Below are 14,775 nucleotides of genomic sequence, written 5' to 3' on the forward strand. Positions count from 1 at the left end.
ACTAAACTAGATTGTCAAGGATTCTTCGCAAACTCACCTCGTAAACACATCAGGGTAATGCGTCCTAGAGAAAGCCTTTTCCAGCTCTTCCAATTGGAAACTCGTGAAGGTAGTTCTGTATCTCCTTTGCTTACGTTTGGGGGCGAAGTCGTCAGCGTCGTCACTGTCCGCGGAGCCCGGGGGCGGCCGCTCGGACGGGGACTGGTCGGAGCGGTGCAACTCCGGCGTGGTTCTAGGAGAATCGTCCTTTGTAAGCTCGGATATGCCCATGCTAGTGTACTTTTGGTACTCTTGTGCGTAGTAATCTGTGGAAGAGATGACTGTTTAGTTATAATATATTTCAAGGGTGTGTTACAATGATGTTTAGATGGCAGGAATATAATATGTTGGTATACCTAGACAATAAAATATATAGCACAATTCTTTTGTTAACAAACCCATTTTAACATGATACAAATCCATGTTGGGATTTGAATTTAGATATGTGATATATGATATGTCATATATACCTACATACTATCATAATATAATATTTGTACAATATGTCAATGTTCAAGTCTATTTTACCATCGATACATTGTTTTGCTAAGATAATATTAATTAAATGGTATTCGTTTTTCTAGTCACAAACTGCATTACATTGTAACAGATAAAAATAACAATTCCTTAACTTTGTAAAGCAATGACGTCTATCGTATCAGTATCGTGTTTAGCATCTATTATTCACAATGCAAATTCCGACCTCAGTTTCTCGTAATCAATCGACGTTTAATAAGTTAATGCTATTAACTTAATTACCGCTTGATTATAGTGTTGTCTTTAATTGGACCGTCATTACGGCTCCGAGAAAATAAGAAGAATGACAGACGTATGTGCTAGAATGTGCGTTAACGTATCCACGGCAAAAAGTGTTGCCATTTTCGATCGCTTTTTGTTGCCAGTTATAATAATTGAACGAAAATTAAAACTACTAACGAGTTATAAAGAAATAATTAAAATATCTCTTGGGCTCGTCAGTAGAGTAAAAAGAACAAATTCGTAAACAGATCGTTTAAAGAACTTTGGAAAACCTATAAGATCGGTCTGTTAAATTGTGTATTTAAATTAACGTTGCGAGCGGATGTCGTGAAATCTAATTACGTATATTTTCGCCGAGTTATGAAGATCGCGTGTGATAATTTGACAAATTATTTAATTTAATTCGCAAATTGCTGATGCTTGCGTTGCGGGTGCAATTATGTAGATATATCAGGAATGCATCAATGTTTACTTATTATAATATATTTTTATTGTACATGAGGACAAGTACAACAATAGAATATTAATAAGTGTGATAATATAAAGCTTATAAGAAAACTGTATTAATTATGCTAAAATGTATATTCGCATTAAAGTAAGGGACGCATTTTAAAATCATGGTGTGTCAATAAATTGATCACATAATAATATTTTCTAGCTTCAATAATTGAATAAAATTTTACCATTTACTTCAAAAATGAGATTAATTAAGTATAGGTAGTGCTGTGAAATATGAAGTTTATTAGGTACCGTATTTTAACTGTACAAAATAATATTACGAGGCAGACCTTCTGGTTTTATAGAATAGCAATGTAAGGTCTAAGGAATATTCCACTTTTTAAGAATTAATTGCAGAAAACTTGCTCAATACTAGAAATTTTAAGGTATCAGTTATGTAATTACATTCGAATTAATCGAAATTACTATTCACTAATTAAAGCAATAATTATTTGCATAATTTGTGCGAGTCAAGTGTTTGATTGTAATTACAATATAATTCTCAAGAGTCACGAGAACGGAAGGATGTTTACGTAACGCCTGATAATAATGGATATAATTTGATAATTATTTATTGGTAATTCGATAATAATTCCATTATCAGTTGTAAATAGATCAATTTTACCTCAAGCTATTATTGTACAGAATTTATTAGGCAACAGTTTTATCTTTTGTTGATATGCTTTGGCTGTGTTAGATTAGAAAATACATAATATGTATTAGAATAAGTGTAAAATAGTAGTTGTTGTTAATAGGTAATGGTTAAACCTCCCGAAAACCCATACGGTCAAAAGGACAATTAATATGCCTCTCACGATTCGTAATTGTTTAAATTAGTAAAACCACAAAGCGAGTAAATACGGGAAGGAAAATCTCAATGGAGAGGTTCCAGAACCTTAATTTACCGTTATAATGTGACCTACCGATTATTATAAATTGTATAATACCTAATTTAATAATATACACACCGGCACAATACAATTTTATAAATGAATACAATAGTTGTCAAGTCATAATAATTATTATATCAAACGTTATATTGCAGTGGGAATATACACATACCTACATGTATGTATTATGTACAAATGAAAAATGCATACTATAGTTAGCGTTTAGCTACTATTATGTATTCTGTGCTATAGTGTTCATTCCACGTTGATTGATCATGTCGATTGCAATGTCGATAATGAAATCTTTGAATATGACACATATCAGTACCTACCTATGTAATTTGTTCGCCTTTTTCCCCATAAAAATATGTCGTTTCGCAATTTGTTTGTTTTCCTTCTCATATTTAATTGAAAATTATAATTATACAGTCGGGGATTCCTCAAATTGTGTGACTAAGATTTACAACATCATAACAAATAAGTTTTGTGAATCACCGAAGTACTTGTCACAAGTTGTGAGCAATGAAAATCTATATATTTAAAACCAATTGTGTATTATCAATTATTTACATTTTTATTCTGAATCTTATTGTTAATTAAATAAACTCCAAAACTCAAATTCAAACATTTATTTATTCAATTGCACTTCTTCGAGAAGCACTTTTGCAACGTCATTTTTAACATTAACCGATATAAGCTTCTTGCATTAACCCCTCTATTACAAAATGGATATTATCATCAATTTACAAGGTAGGTACGCAAAAATGTATTGCATAGGTATATCTTATCAATTATCACATTGTCAATTTCCCGTTTCCTTTTGTTAATATTGATAACGAATTGCAGCTAAAGTAATTTGTGTTATTTATCAAGAATCGGTAATCTGCTCATTCATTTTTTAATCGACAGTATTTATGACATGACAAATCGTTTTATCAAATGTCATTCATAGTTATCCAGTGTTATCCAAAGTATAAATAGTGATAAGAATAACCATAAACATATTATTATGGAGTTAATTCATCACCTAGAAGTTTATTTGTGACGCTTAAATTGCAGCACGCTGTTTGGTTCAGTTTTTAAAGGTCGTGCAGATAAAATCGTGAGATCAATCATTATTGAATTTTTACTACTATTCATATTTGTAGTAATCTTCTAATTATAGATGCAAGAACGATTACGGTGGCAAGATCATCTTTTTTTACTGTTCTTCATAATTATTAGTTAGGTACTAGCTTGCTTACTACCCGCATACTTCCTGTTCCCGTGGGATTTCCGGGATAAAACCTATCCTATGTGTTAATCCAAGTTACCCTCTACAGGTATGTTTGCTACATTTCGTTGTAATCGGTTCAGTAGTAGATATTTGCGTGCAAGAGTAACAAACAAGCATACATACGCATATTATATATATTAGGATAGGATAGGATAGCTAAGCTGCACAACTTATAAAGTATAAGACATCATTCTCAACAATAATATAAAACCTCAATGTTACACGAGCTATCGTATAAAAAATTGTTTCCAATTAAATTATAAATTCTCGAAACAATTACGTCTACAATTATGCATTATTTGTATAAAATGATTATTTCATTAAACAATTACACTTGGAGTTATGACCTATGATATGACATTTTGTATTCTCTTATAAATGAGTTTTACTTTGTTGCGCCACCATAATTTAAGGGCTTAATAAACCATAATAAAATCTTTATTACCCATGATTGCAGCTCAACTTGATTAAATAATTCTCCGATACAGAATGTAATGTAATTGAAATTATGTTGAATTAAAAATCGAGATCGGCGAAGGTTTTATTAAAAGAGTATTTAAAATAGAATAAAATACACGGGCATTGGAAGGTCAAATAAAGAATAAAGTTGAATTGTTATCCTCTTATTTGTGACATACCTAATTTATGACATTCATAACTAATTGTGTGTATTGATTTATTCAATACTTTTTTTTAAGATTATTTGCAGGGTTCGAATTATTTTATAGATGTAACGATAAATACATATATAGGTTTATTTGCTTCAAACAATGAAACTGTAATTCTATAAAAAGGGTGAACTGAGAACGGTATTCACAAATGAGCCGCTGTATTACAGCGATTGGAATTAACAAATAGCAATAATTTACATCGTAAATTATGCCTTAATAACATGGCAACTTATCTCGACCTAAGACATCTACTCTCACAAACATAATATTCAATTTTATAATTTCCTGTATGTCGTAAGTTGTAGTAATAAAGTTCAAATTTGAACAACTGTTTCGTTTCGTATTTGCAAAAATAAGTTTGTTAATGTTAGTCATAAAACAAAAGGAATGATACGTGGAAGTTAATTACGTTCAGAAATGTAATTAGGTCTAATCAAATAACGTAATCTCTTTTTGTGCTTTTATCGTGTTAAAATTATTTTTTATGTAGGTAGTAGGTACATATGTTAACTTTTTAATGGGAGCTCTTGTGAGAGTCAATGCTTAGAATGTAGCGAATGATTAAAAAGTATACAGCATTATAAGCAAGATTCAATAAATCTATCGTTTGGAACTACAGCAACAAGCAAACAATTTTTCTGCATTTTAATTAATTTATACACACTTCCATTGTTATGGCATATTGAATTTATTGAGTTTTATAAGTATTAAGTATAAAAAAGCACTCATTAATTCAACTGCATTATTATTGGAATGCCACTTTCCTTAATACATGCCATTTTCAATAATATTATAATCAATGCATCTTAGATACAATCATCCTATAAGAAATATTTTAATTCGTTTATTAAACACAACAAAGATTAACTTAAACAGATAGGTGTAATTAGGGCTGCAAAAATTTCCACAATGCAATTATAGATCATGTGAACGATAAGTTAATTTACGCATTGTAATGTAAAAATAAAAGTCGCCAACCCTAACATACCGCAGGCTCTAGTCACGACTGACGTCGCATTTTTAATAAAATTACCCTATAAATTATTGCGTGTGCCTCGACATGAATGTTACTGTTTATTGACAGCACAATCAAGACTGTCTTAAGTTGTAATGTATTTAAAATGGAATAATTACGTGCTAAGTGACCGGCGACAATAGAAACGTCGCGCTATCAATATTTATTTCTATAAGAAATGCAATATATAAATAACCCCATCAAAATTAACGGAGTCAATAATAATTACCATAAATTACAGCTATGACCGGTAATGTCGAGATAATGATGATAAGTTATAACATTCACAACACAATGAAATATAAGCATCGGATATAAAATTATGCGCATTGCATTCTAATTTGAAAGGAAAATTAATTCCAACGCGCGTCGTCGCATAAAATTGGAAAAATAACTGAATGGCATATAATAACATGGCTGCGGCGCTGGACGGTTGATTTTATCTTCGACACTTATATGCGGGTATTGATCGAAAGTTCTACGAATTTTATTAAATCACAATCAATGTTTCATTTTCGTTAACCTTGCTGTAGCTTTTCCTAGAAAAGCAATCAACTTGCTGAATGTTTCAAATTTACATTATTAATTTATTTGTGGCGCAATTTTTATCAATCGGTAATGTGATAATTATTATCTAACGTTGATATCAAAGAAAGTTATAATAATTTTACAAACTTTTTAAACGCAGTAATATTCTGGTAATAAATTAAAAATTTTATGTTTATTTAATTCTTTACGCTGTAGTGCGTTAACGGAAATTACATTATTCAACAGGAGCCACAAAGTGGTAATAAATAAATAAAAAATGAATTGATTAATAAATTCTTTTGCTATTTTATTGAAATGAAAAGTATTAAACAAATAGAGAATATGTTTACCAGTTATTTAATGTTTTTTGTAAGGCTCACTGTTGTATTAAAAATGAACAATTTTATGCAAGTAGTAAAATAGCATTTTATGAGTCAACAAATAATCTTATAAAATAACATAGCCTCACAAAATAAACACAAGTATTATACGAATTACGAAGCAATATCCTTTATCATGTCAACGCGTATAAAAATGCCCGTATCGTAATGTAAACAAACGTTAAATAATTATAAAAGTATAATGTCCATAATGCGATGCGAATTGCGAACTATGACGCAGACATTTACGTGTTTCCAGTCAATAAAAGTAGTCTCCCATACAAGAAGCAGCATTAATAGCAATTAATTTCTCAAACGCATATTCCGAACGGTTTCACATCTACTCGCGTTCCGGTTTCGTGCTAATGAACAATTATACAAACTATTATTTATATTTACACCGGCCGCGGCCGCGGTGCGATCGATATTAGCAATTTTAAACAGACATTATATACACTCTCTCACGGATGCTACAACTACCTGATAATTGTTAGCGCTGACAAGAAAAATAGGTGTCATTTTCTTAACGGTTCTCTTTATTGATGCAAAAACTTAATGCAAAGATGATCGTGCGTTTATTTCAATCTTCGTCTAATAACTAATTGTTATACGAGTTCTTGTGATATTATAATGAGTAATTGTGATATTGTAACGCAATGCGGTCGTTAACTTAATAAAAACTAAAAACTGAAAACTGCACTATTATTGCATTATTGTAATTCAATTGTTGTTTCTATTGATAATGTTGCTAATTGTTCATTTTTTTTCCTTATTTGGACTCACTAGGTACACATTTACGTGCGACATTCTTACCCTATACGTACTGACGTGTAGCACTTACGGCTTGGTATTTTTAACCGACTTCAAAAAAAAGGAGGAGGTTATCAATTCGGCCGGTATATATTTTTTTTTTTTATGTATGTACACCGATTACTCCGAGGTTTCTGAACCGATTTACGTGATTCTTTTTTTGTTCGATGCGGGATGGTGTCGGATTGGTCCCATAAAAATTTTATTCGGATAGGCCCAGTAGTTTTTATTTTATGAGCATTTTTGTCTGTAGGTATTTGTAAATTTTGCAAGTGCAAGTTTGAAGTCGGTTGTTTTTAACGCAATTATCACTTGTAAAAAAAATGAATCAAACGGATAAAATGTCATGTTAATAAGAATTTACGATATCACAAACAGGGATAGATGTTTACACATTATATTTGTTATGAAATAAAATACTATTGAGTATTGATTTACCCTGCACAAAACTAACACGTAACTTCTATGATATTTTTATCACAATTTAACTATTTTTTATGCACACTCAATTTCACTCTATCTGATTAACACACACCTATTATATAAGACACCCCTCGAACTTTTTACTTCTCACTATATTACCATAAAATGAAGTTAAATACAATCGAAGTTACAAATCACACGCTACACTTGGCATTAGTATTTTTGTATTAATAATGAATTTCTATTACACTTTTTGTATTATTTCTATCAGACAAATGACTCATATTATCTAATCAAAAGTATATGAGATACTATGTATTAAATATCATCGTGATTTGGCACTATTTTTGCAAAAAAAATCAGTGTAAGGCATGTGTAAGTGCTTTACAGTGATATGAAAGCCCATAAATTAGTACAGTACAACACATTTCAACATACTTTCTGTTATCAAATATGCGGCAATTTTTCGTCAACGATGGTTTCAAAACCTATTTATTAATTTATTTTTGTTAGATTAGTTAGTAATTTTTTTTTTCAAAATATCTCATTATGGTTCCGCTCCTATTGTTATAAGTTTAAGAGATAAAAGGACGATTCAACACGAAAAATATTTTTCAATTTGAACCAGTAGTTCCTAAGTTTGGCACGTTCAAATAACAAAGAAACAAATTCTTCAGCTTCAGTCAGTAGGTATCTATATGTAGATTATTAGTACATAATTATAAAGAAAATATGTATTTTGTTTAAATTTTTACAAACAAATTAATCAAAACGTTCAAAAAAAAATCCCACATGCACAATTTCCTAAACAAAAACTCATATTTGCCCCAAGTAGCTTTCTTTTGACAAGAAAAATGTTTCAAATCGAATTCAACCGTTGCAACCAACGGTTTAGCAATTAAAGTTAGTATAGTCGGCCCTTTCACTCGATTCGCAAGTACGAATTAGCAACGTGCGCCGGAGTGCGGGCGATAATTGCGTACGACGCATGCGCACCGCGCACTGCGTACACATACAATTATAGTGTAAATGCAGCTTACGCACGGAAGTTGTTAGAGATTCGAGCTATTTTAATGTTTCCTAACAATCTGTTCAAGTGTTCGGCTAACTAGAACCATTTTACCCTCATTTGGCTAGACTAGATCACAAGATAATACGCTAAAAAGCTATAAGAAAATCATTATGGGCTATAGTTAGGTTGAGCGTGTTGCGTATTTTGAGAAGAAACAAATTCTATGAAGACTAAAGTAAATGTACGATTCGTTCATGTATATGACCTTCCTTTGTTTTTATTTGTGTGGTTAATACAAGTCTAACAAGTCACATTTTGAACTACTTAATTTTAAAAATCACTGAATTATACATGTACCTAAAAATATAAATGAATATATCTACTTATATATTATATTCACTGAGTACAAGAGAACTTTACTCACTCTCTGCCAATTTATAATTATTATAGTTATGAGATTGATTATCATATTAATAAGCTAAATTTTATTAGTCGGTGATCCAATGTGCCAAATTTTGCCGTACCTACTTATACAATGTATAAGTAGTGCCAATTGCCAAATCTTATTAAAGTTTTGTCGAAAAAGAGTAGGTAACAGCCTAAGATTAAGTATATTTTGCATTTAGCTAGCTAGTAATATATGTAAAACCGTTTCATGTTACCCTTGATTTAGAAAAGTAATAATATTATTAATTGCCTGGTTTTATCGAATGTCGTTGAACAAGCGCTACCGTCCTTTTTGTGTCAGCTTAACTACCGACTCGGCTATCCATGTGAATGTTCATTTATTTATTTTAATTTAATGCAAGTACCTAACCAACTAATTAATCTACTTAGTACAACGTATTAAGTATGATATCGGGGAGGAAATCGACCGTAATTAATTTATTTTTATTTAATTTGCAATTAATGAACACAATTACTTAGTCATTTCCTTTTATTTATATAACTATTATTGAAATTTAATTAATAAGAAGATGAGTAAGGATACGTTGGTTGAAGTTGATTTTCGGATTCATATTATATCGTAATAGGGTCACAGTCATCATAGTGTTTTATTAGATTTATTATTTTTGTACGAATTTTTTGCCCCACTCATAATGCGAAGCAATAAAGATTGCTCTATTATCGTACCTAAATGTAATATTATGTTGTTACATGGAGTTTCCAATTATAATTTATTCTGTTATATATTTATTTAATTATATTACTAAATATTATATTAATTGGCCACTGTTGTTGATTCATGCCGTGGAAAGATAGATACATAATGAATAAAAAAACTGAAATGGTTGGCTCTTTAGAAGTAAATGTCAATCGTCAATCACTAAGCTCTAGGCTATCTATACTTAGAATTAGTATCTTACTTAGGTTCAGTAGTTCCTTAGATCAACAAGCACTAAATTGATTAATGATATTGGTAGTTAAGTAAAGGTCTGGTTTGGATAAGATAAAGTATAAACTTTACGGTACAAACTAATTGCTTATGTTAACAAGCTAATGTAAACCGGGGTTAAGTAAATAAGTTGTGATTATTTTATTTATAGCCTTGGGTTTTATTATTTGATGACTGGAATTAATTTTACCGTCTTGGTCTACTGTTGAACTTTTTAATCAATTAATTTAACTTCGTTCCTTTATAAACAGGTACTTGCTTATATTTATGTAAATTTTAAAATATGTTAGTTCAAGAATAACATTGCTTGGAATATTAATTTAATTTAAAAAGTTTAAAGTTGTATTGTGACGTACCTACGAATAAAAATGTACCTAAAAACTATATCAACACGGTTTCGATAAAAATATTGAAAATCTAAAATACTTCTTTTGTTTTATGCAATCTATAAAAATATATAAAAAGTTGCTCACGATTTGTCATTCGGATTTATTTTAATGTGACGGTTTGTTTTGATTAAGTTCAATCAAAGCGTAGGGTTAAGCGGATTCCCCCCAACGGTCCAGGCCTTGTCGCGGCGGAGGGGCTCAGTAGCTCAGAGTTATGGCCCTCTGAGTGAAGCGAAATTGGACCAGCGAGGGGCTGAACGGCTGGTTTAGAGTCGGGGAGATTCGACCGGCCCGACGGCCAGGGCTAGGTGTGGCCCAGCGGCCGCTGTGTGCGGCGTGGGATGGCGACCAGAGGTCGTGGCTTGGTGGACCTCGTGTCCACTAGGCAAAGGTGGCGCTGAACGGCAGTCGGGGTTGGAAAGCCTCGACTGACCCGACGGCAGAGGTCCTGTTTTGGACCAGAGAGGAGCCGGCTTTTATGCGGCGGTGGATGGCGGCCAGAGGTCGCGGCGCGGCTGACTTGCTGGTTTAGCAAGCCACGCCGTGCAGCGGAGGGCGGGATCCCGACGCGTCATTGTGATGACGCGCGGAGACTCCTGCAGAGAGGTGTGGAGCGGCGGCCGCTGTAAAACGGCCGTCTGCCAACTCGTAATCCGGTCCGTGGGGCCGGACCGAGGGCCGCCACCTCTGGTGAGGTGGGGGCTGCGAGGTAATCTCTATAAAAGTGCGCCGGAGGGTCCCTCGACGTGTATTTCACACATCGGAGGACCTTCCGACGTGCACCCTCCGGCCGGACGGTGATGGGGTCGGGGGTTCGGGGGAACGCGGATGATGGAGCGGGGAAAAATCCATTGTCTGCGCGTTGGTGGCGTAAGCCTTCGTTCCAGCAGCCGCCAGCGAGGGGGGATCTAGTGGTGGGCCTGGAAACGGGCATCTGCTGGGCGGGACACGCGGTAGAGTCGTAACTGTTCCCGCAGTTCCGTCCAAAGCAGCGCGATGGAACAGAGTGGGGTTTTAGTCGGTAGAAATCCGACATAACCACGGCTCCATCCCCGGGAGCCGGGGGTATCTAAGAAGATTTCCCCACTATAAAAAAAAAAAAAAAAAAAAAAAAAAAAAAAGGGTTAAGCGGATTACGGCGCACGAAAGGAGATGCAAGTAACACGCGTCTTAATTCGCTACATCTACTGTTTATAGTATTAAATGCTTAATGGACCGGATATTAAATTTATTATTGATTATGTTATGGACCATAAAATTTTAATATGCTTTTTAATTACTTATAACCACATTTCCTACTTTTCGATATGTAGTGAGGATATTTTATAAGGGATAATTAAAATAAAATTTTAATTGAATATAGTACATTTAATTAACACAATTTAAGATAAGTCGTAATTAAAAATTCTATACGCATATATGAAATACCTTTGCTCAATGCGCATGCTTCTATTTGTTCCAGAATTCAACACAAAAAGTGAAAAATGTATTGTATGTAATATGTATATTGTACAGCTTTTAAAACTTCGTGGAAGCTCATAACTTAACCGTAAACTTTAACATTAAAATATTATCGTGCCTTTAACTACTCTTTGATAATTCCATAAAATTAAATCATTTAAGACCAAAGAAAAAAGTCACTTGGCCTCACATATTTTATAGTAACAGTAATACCGAGCATGTTTATTAAATTACCTTTTAATGTAACTTAATTGAAAGCAAGCAAGTAATTTGCTAGCCTTCGGGCCAACTATTCAACATAGAGTAAGAACGGAACAGAACCGGCAGGATTCTTGATACATACCCATAAAATAACTATTGTTATTAGTACCTTTATGTTTTAAGAATTAACGGTTGATGAAAATTATAGGCGAATGTCGTAATTAAATATCACACAAATAATGAATATCGTAAATGAATGGACATTAAATATGAAATTAATTAATGCGTTGAACTTTAAATGTGAATGGGCAACGTTGAATTGAATATATTTACTATAGGAAAATTTCTTTAGATTCAATACTATAGTAGAGCCATTTTAATAGGCAACATTTGACAGTTCAACAAAATTCAACAACGTAACCTAGTAACGACGACATAGAATAACATGATATTTCGTTTTGTTAGAACTGCACATTTGCTTAACTTTTTTCAATTACGATTACATATTTATAATTATAATGACCGATACAAGTTATTTTAAGATTTCATTTTACTGATAAACCATCCTAAACATAATAAACAATTTCTGAATTGAAGAACTGCCTCTCTTCGAAGATAAAATTGATAGACGTCAAATGTTGCCTATTAAATTGGCTCGACTATAGTAGCATGGAACTGTAGTTTGAGGGGTAAATAAAATTTAAGAAATATCGTTATAATTGTATATTTTATCCTATACGTATAAGGCCATGTCATTGTCTAGGTGTTAATTTAATTGAGGGTAGCCCTAAACCAAAATAAAGGTATGTGAAGGTACTCCTTTTAACATAAGTTATTGCCCGTGGGATTCCTTTCAAAACCTGTCTAGTCCTTTAAAAGATTACGCGGAACAATCCGATAGACAGAAAAAAAAGGTTTTTTTTGTTATGGATACCGAAATTACAGACGACTATATTTTTAATCATTTTTACCATTAGGTATATAGGAGTGAAAGAATTTAAAACTAAACGGTTTCACATGCATATTAATGATTGATTAATTAATCTATGATAATTTTATTGTTGTCGTTTAAAAATAGACTACTTAATTTTATCTACATTTTTTACTCTGCCATATTATCAGCTTAAAGTTAAAAAAGTAAAAAAACAAATTACTTTTTTCTAGAAAATTTTGATAAGGAAATACCGTTTCGATGTCTGAATGCCTTACCTACAAGTTAAAACCAAGTCTCTATGCATGCGACTATATTTTTACTTGAAATGAAATATCGCAGAAAAATAGTTTCGGAAAATCTATGGCAGATTTTGTAAAAAATAATAAAGATTTTGTAAAGTATGTACCTATAAAATTTCGTGATACTGAAAACGTGTAAAAATTCTGTTGAAATATTTTTCTCAATGGTAAACTGAGTTCAATCTTCTTAGTACATAAACAAATACATAGAACAATTCAACTCGAAATTACACGATTTTCCGTGCAGACTCTACCCTCGAAGCTAGCTGAGCATTCAAAACGAATAAATCGAGTAAAAAGGAAAAAATAGATCGCGTTTTAAATTGTCTTTAATTAGTCTACTTTGTCACAGATTACGCAATTGCATCGCTGACAGATGGAAAGATTTACAACTCAATTAAATTTGGTTCAATTAAACCCCATTGCGGTATTGCACAGCGCTGTTATTTATCATTAAATTAATAAACATTTTATAAGGTATTGTCCCATTTTATAATTTATGGGCGACATTTAAGCGGGCTGCATGATTGCAGGCCTTATTCATTACTCTTTTAGCCAGCGGCACAGTGGCCAATGTTAACAACTGTGTGTTCATATACCAACCTGACACTAAGTGTAAGTGCGTAGCGTAAGAGCTGGGGAAGTGCTTTTAAGTGTGTTTTATTTGCAACAATTTTATACATTTATTAGGGGCCATCCATAAAGTACGTCACACTAATTTCATGAGTTTTTGAGCACCCCCCCGTGCTTGTCACAGGTGGTCACATTTCTAATTTCCCTAGTGTGACGTCACATGTTTTGCAATTTAACATCGAAAAATTATTAAATTAAAACAGCAGTTCCGAAATTAGTTTTATTTCCATTTAAATTAAGTACTTTTTATGAAATCTACATAATATCAAATATTTGAAACAATAACAAAAGAATAAACTACCTAACGAATAAATATAAATTGTCAACAAAACAATTTAAACCGTATTGACCTAAAGATAGAGTTGGACATATTTTTTAGTTTATATAATTTATATTTCAAATTACGCGATTAGTAGGTACCTCTAGATTTTGAAATGTGATGTCACGAAACTTAGGACCCCTCCCACCCCTTGTCACACCATGTCACACTTTGTCGACCCCCTCCCCCCCCTCTTTACGTGTGACGTACTTTATGGATGGCCCCTTATCACAAATATGTGTTTTGTGTATTTAAATATGTGTGTGAGTGTGTATTTAAATATGTGTGTGAGTGTATATGTGAGTGGTTTGTTGAAGTACATCAGGTTTGTACATTGTACAAGTGATTTTTCTTATAATAATAATAATCAATAAAAATATGTATAATTAAAAACGACTATATTAATAAAGTAAATAACTTAGATAACTCTTTGAATACTTAACCAAAAATAAACTATAATAAAAATTCAAATACTTTTTTTACAAAGCGACTCAATATATAATTAACACACATAAATTTTCAACTGATTACATCAATTGCGAAAGTCATGCGAGAATGCAGGCAATTCTTATTTATCACGAAAAAACAATTAAAACATCATTATTACATACCCCACTCTAACAATAAAGCAATAAAGATTTATCGGCTCTTATTCTAGTACCTACTTGAGGCATTACCGCGAAGTAGTTTATTTAATTAAACTAAGACAGCAATCAACGTGCCTTCCCAGCCAACGTACGAGGAACTCGACATCTGTCTTCTGCTGAATAGACTCCGGTACACGCGATACGGAGACGTGTAAAAATGCTTGTTATTGAGTATTCAGAGACTGTAATACGATA

At 32.5% G+C, this 14,775-nt stretch overlaps 1 protein-coding gene across 1 annotated transcript in view; it reads right to left on the reverse strand.

The window, feature by feature from the left end:
- Positions 1-14,775, reverse strand: part of LOC123706127 (homeobox protein aristaless-like) — a 59,931-nt gene that overhangs the window by 8,675 nt on the left and 36,481 nt on the right. Inside the window, exon 2 of the mRNA XM_045655289.1 lies at positions 38-305. Coding sequence (XP_045511245.1) covers positions 38-305 — 268 coding nt within the window. The remainder of the gene's footprint in view (positions 1-37; positions 306-14,775) is intronic.

Source organism: Colias croceus, chromosome 3 (assembly GCF_905220415.1).
Source record: "Colias croceus chromosome 3, ilColCroc2.1".
NCBI lineage: Eukaryota > Metazoa > Arthropoda > Insecta > Lepidoptera > Pieridae > Colias > Colias croceus.